The sequence below is a fragment of the Sphaeroforma arctica genome (assembly GCF_001186125.1).
Source record: "Sphaeroforma arctica JP610 unplaced genomic scaffold supercont1.491, whole genome shotgun sequence".
In the NCBI taxonomy this organism is placed as follows: Eukaryota; class Ichthyosporea; order Ichthyophonida; genus Sphaeroforma; species Sphaeroforma arctica.
In genome coordinates, this window is record NW_014040067.1 from 62,764 (window position 1) to 68,202 (window position 5,439).

Consider the following 5,439-nt stretch of genomic DNA (forward strand, 5'->3'; position numbering starts at 1 on the left):
GATTATTCGTATAAAAGTATATATGAATAAGTCGCTGTCAAAGAAAGAACTAAGCTTAGCCTCAATCTTCGATAGTCTAAGAGACAAAGGGAAGATAGACTGCGATATTTGTCGATATCATTCCACTCCGATTAATCATCACTTCGGTCTATATTTATTTCAGATTTTAACAACTACGATTGATATTATATCGATTTGTTACCACGAATCAGGTTGTTGGCATGGTGGACTTGTTGATGTTGGTTAGACATAATAAAATTTTAACCATGTTGCTTGAAGAGCCGAGGTGGGATGCCATGCTGCTGACTGCAGGTCGTTTGGCAGGGCAGTATATCAAGTTACCCTGGTTGGTCATGAGCGTGTTACAGAAATTGCAAAACGTATGGCACATGGGCTTTTTTATCACACACCTCTTCAAGCTTTTGGCGTATCATGATACGGGAGGGGCGATGCCGCGCACTGTGGATGTGTTTGACCTGGCTCATGAGGCTTTATATTTAAGATGAGAAGCAGGTTCCTGACAGGTTGATGATGAAACTGAAAGCGTTTAAGAAGCATTTGGCTACGGCAGGGATTGCCATACGTCAGCGGCAGTTGCTATCTGAACCGAGTAGCAATAGAAACGATGAGGAACCATCTTACTGTAGCCTCTCGACTAACTACTCGGGCGTAAATGATTGCCAACCACGTGCTGAGATATACACAGTGAACCGCACACCATATGTTTTTCGGGCTTGATGCAGTTGGAACCGCTGTTTGGGAAAGCGGTGACAGATACCATGACGTCCATCCACGACACGATTGACTTGTTCCTTGCTCAATTATTTGCTCAGGGTAAAGTGCTGGGGGACAATGTGCGTCAGGTCTATCGATTAAAAGGCCTCATTGAGGTCTTGGTGACTCTACGCAATTCAAACGTAGATATGGCTTCTCCAGAGGTACAGATGTCAGAGGCATTTGCTGATCTGGTGGGAGATCGGTATAAAACGAAGGGTACGCCTGCGGCTATTTTCGGCTTGCTTATCCAGCTAACAGGCTAGCAAAAGTCTTATCGGGTTCAAAAGTAGAATCGCAAAAAAAAAACCCGCACGTCAGACACAGGCCGCACAGCCTTCGAACAAAGAATATCCGAAAGGGAATGCACATAAGCATGCACGTGAGGCATCAGAGAAGCCTAGTGTGGTTTTATCGGTGGATGATGGGAATGTAGAAGCTCGGGCGGCATACCACAAGTTGGTACGATGCAATAACTGTGATCCGTGCGGTCACTTAGACGTGATTGCCTGATAACTCGCTGGCTCGATGGGCACGCAAGGCAAGGCGCAGGCGGGCAGTATCATTCGAGAAGCTATAGGGACTGAAGACACTGAGGTATATGCCCGAGCTTGGTCACTAAGTTCTTTGCGGCGCAGCAGGGTCTAAAGACAGCTCGGTGTTCAGGGTTACTGTATAAAGGAGCTGCCGAGATGGGGTACGTACGCTCATCTGGCGTGGTAAAATCACAGGTGACTATTGACACCTCGTATGGATATATTATCAATCTACCTATGAATATACTAGGGGTGGACTCGCTACCGTTTGATACGGATGTGCTGATCGGGTTATAATTCATGCAAAAGAACCACTTGGCGCTCATGTGGACTACATATAATTTCCTGGTGGTGGTTCCGCAGACTGAAGTGATTGACTTTCTGATGGCGGACACGGATAAATCGGGTGAGAGCGCGACGATGGGATGTCCATCCAATACGGCGCACAATTTTGGAAGCTAGTCCGTAGGGCTTACGGTTGAACACATTACGGACCGGCTTGGGTTGAAGGCAGTTTTTGCGGAACAAGTCCATGGAGCAGGAGCACCGTAAATATGTGGCAAGATGCAGCGATGAGTGGAATATACTACTAACGCGACAGAGTTGGCTGATGCTGATGAGTTTGTGTTGCCAAGGTTGCATGACATATCAACGGAGGTAGACATGTCTTTTGTGGTGACTACTGTTTATCCGGCAAAGGAGGTGAACCAAGGGCGGTTCTGAACTTTGACTAGTTCCAGCTGCGTAAGCTGCATATGAAACGTGGTTTGCCGAAGGAAGAACTAAACGATCTTATTACTGCAATTTGGTCAGTCGCATACAATGCAGCAACCCCCACGTTTATGGTATAAAATGACATCCACTTCAAGAGCAGTGTAGAATTTCGTCTGTAGGATGGGGCCCAGCTGTCGTATAGTGTGTACCCCAACAACGATCCGACGTTCATGTCGGTGTTGGATACGAAGGTGAGCGATTGGGATCACTGGCGGTGTCACGAGAGAGATATCGGCGGCCGAGACCAAAGGATATTGTGCCATGCCGCACATAGTCTTAAAGAAACCGGGCGTGAAGGTGGGCGATTAGGATCATGGCGATGTCACGAGAGAGATATCGGAGACCAAGACCAAAGGATAGTGTGCCATGCCGCACATGTCTTAAGGAACCCGTGCGTGGTTTCCGTGTCTGTTAATGATTGGCGCTGCTGTATCAACTATAAAAAAGTTGTTGTTACGCTCGAATGTGAGGGGTACTTGGTATCGACTGAGCAGTACTTCTTGTCAGATGTGCGCGGCAAGAAGTACCATACAATGGTTGATGTGGGGCAGAGTTTTTGCCATCTGTCAGCAAAATGTAGCTGATGGGGTCTCAGCACATGTTATTGACATAAAAATCTGCATCGTGGAGTATACAGGCGAGGATAGAGCACTGGTTTTAAAGCGTGGATGGCCTTAAGACTCATATTGACGGTATGAGTGTGGGCCACAACAGTGATAGGGACAACTAGAATAGCATCGTGCGTGAAGCACAATGCTAAGTTGAATTTCAAGAAGTGTTGCTTTGGCTTCTCCGACCGACTGGTGCTTGAGCTGTGGCGTGTCGTAGACGAACTGGGTCGTACATTAGTAAGGATTGTATAGAGTCCATCCTGTGTATACCACCACCAGATAAGAATCTCATTGCCTTTTGGTATCATACGACTGGGTACTGTACCGAGTCAGTATATCCCGAGCTACTTCCAGGTCATGCCCCCTATTTCGAACTAAATATGTATTTTTTTTCTTTGGTGTCGTGCTCAGCAGGAAACATACGACCGGATTCGGGGTGAGGTGGCTACGAGAGGGTATTGGTCGAACCGGGCTTGAGGACAAGCTGTAGCTATACTGTGACCCCCATGACTCGATAGGAGTAAGTGAAGGGTTGTATACTAAGCTGGATAGCAAGCTGTGCTCCTCGGGCTTCTGATCGACTAAGTTCTGGCAGCGTAGTTTGGGATATCACATCACGGATAATGAAATCATGTAAGAGGTGGAGGCACCCACTGTCGGTATTTTCCGATCACGAGCCCCTGGTCAGGAACATGTTGACGCAAGTCCCCACGTCTTACGAATCAACGGCCAAGGGGTCGGCGTATGGCAAGGTACGCACAGGTGCTGCGTGATTTTGACATTATCTTGAAGCATGTACCGGAAGAGCTGACCCCGGTGGCAAACGTACAGTCTAGGCTACATTGATCCGATCATACAAGCGCGGCGTTTACCTGACGAGGACAGAGTATAATGGACTGCGTTGCTGGTTATTAAGCATGAAACGTAGTCATGAGCGGTTAACAGGATGCTATTCGACAAGATATAGGAGATTTTGAGTCATTTGACGCCGAGGGATTTGATCATCCTATGAACTATCGAATGAAGCACGCTAGCTGGGGGTGTGTGAGAACGTGGTTGGGTTCTCGCTGGTACTTTAATCCGAAGTGGTCGGACATGGGCAAGGTGTTGTCCAGGAATAAAAAGGATAGGGCGACGGTGACAATGGTCTGGCCATATGTCCCTGAAGCGCGGTGATTTAAGGAGATAGTGCCTTTGTCATCGGCGGTTCCTAACGCGTAAGGGTATCTTTTTTAAGCAGGGGAACGAACCGACGTATGCTCCAGGGTTCATCACACACCTAAACTACGATAACGATATGATGGTGTGTACAATACCACGAGTAACTCGTTGACAGGCTTCTCGCCGTTATTTCATATAAGGAAAGCGATTCTAATGGTAAAAAAACGTCTTGGATTACAAGACAGGGTACTGTTTCTGCTGGAGACTGGACATGCTACGTAGGCCTTGATGCGTGATGCAGTGGCAGCAGCTAGTGTCCGATGTGTTCAGTTGGAGCACCAGGCGCGAGCTAGTATCGAGTGTGAGGATGTGCCGTTGCTGGCGGTCGGTTCGAGGCTCTGGTACCGTTTGCGCAGTATGTCACACGATTTATATTCACGTTGGGGTGGTCCTACGAGGGTAGTGTATATGCAAGCGCCTCTGACACATACGGTAGAGATACCGGATAACTTGTATCGCAGTTTCTTGCGCTCGCAATTGAAACCGCACATGGAGAGCTCACGTCGGAAGCGGAGAATCAGTGGACGCTGCCATACCGTCCGCATATGCCGTGCGAAGAAATGAAGTATCATTAGCCTTTGACAGAGCCGCCAAATGGTTATAGGCAAACCATTGGGTACTGTATGCGACGCACGGAGAAGGCATGCATATGGTATGGTGTTCTCAGCTCGGTTTGGGCCGCTGGGAGACGTGGTGTGATGAGTAACGTTGACGTTTCACGCACCACTTTTGTAAGGCACAGATGGAAAGAAGTTCCTGAACAAGGAGTATCAGAAGCTGTTAAAGGGGGTGTTGCAAGTGAAGAAGTGACGCGATGTGTTTCAGTGACTGTTGCTGAACGGTTTTGCATTTGCGCAATCTGCGTTTTACGGTGGACAACGCCTGCAAGCCTAGAGTGAGCCACAGATAGCGGCGAACAGACCCAAGTTGCCGACGTGTCGTTTAATAGACGCAGTGCTTGTGCTAGTAGTAAAATTCTCAGACCGTTGTGGTGAGAGATGATGAACTTCATCCTCTACGCAGGGGTGGAGACGTACGCATCTTTTGTGTATGTATATAGTTGTAGATAATATATGGGTCAGACAATGTCAAGCTATGATAGTAACACTGTAGTGCGTAATACTAGCGGGAGGTTGTGATAGATTGTGAGGCTGGCTCTAGAGTTTAGAACTGGGACCCAAGGTAGAACAGGCATAGAGTCACCCATTGACTGGGACCTGAGGAGGGTCAGGCGCAGGGTTACCCATCGACTGGAACACGCAGGGACTTTGATTGTGAGGGACTCAAGTTCTGGGCCCAGCCATGACTCAAACATAAATTGTGCGGTCATGGGCACGGGATTTGTGTCCGACTTATTACCTGTAAAAATGAGTCACTCAGATGAAACACAATTTGAATACTAATAGTGAGCGTGTTACGCGACAGCTGTTACACGTCACAACACTATCTAAACAATCTGCAAATAAAGCCGGTTTCTGTGAATCTAATTAGTGTCTAAGGATCATTCATGATATTTTCATATA

At 47.6% G+C, this 5,439-nt stretch overlaps 1 protein-coding gene across 1 annotated transcript; it reads left to right on the forward strand.

Annotated features, from left to right (window-relative positions):
• Nucleotides 1-266: 266 nt before the first annotated feature.
• SARC_06714 (hypothetical protein) lies at nt 267-1,040 on the forward strand (the record flags this gene model as incomplete). Its single annotated transcript, XM_014299376.1, has 2 exons — nt 267-380; nt 744-1,040. The coding sequence occupies 2 exons, from the start codon at nt 267-269 to the stop codon at nt 1,038-1,040; spliced, it is 411 nt and encodes a 136-aa protein (XP_014154851.1).
• Nucleotides 1,041-5,439: the final 4,399 nt, after the last annotated feature.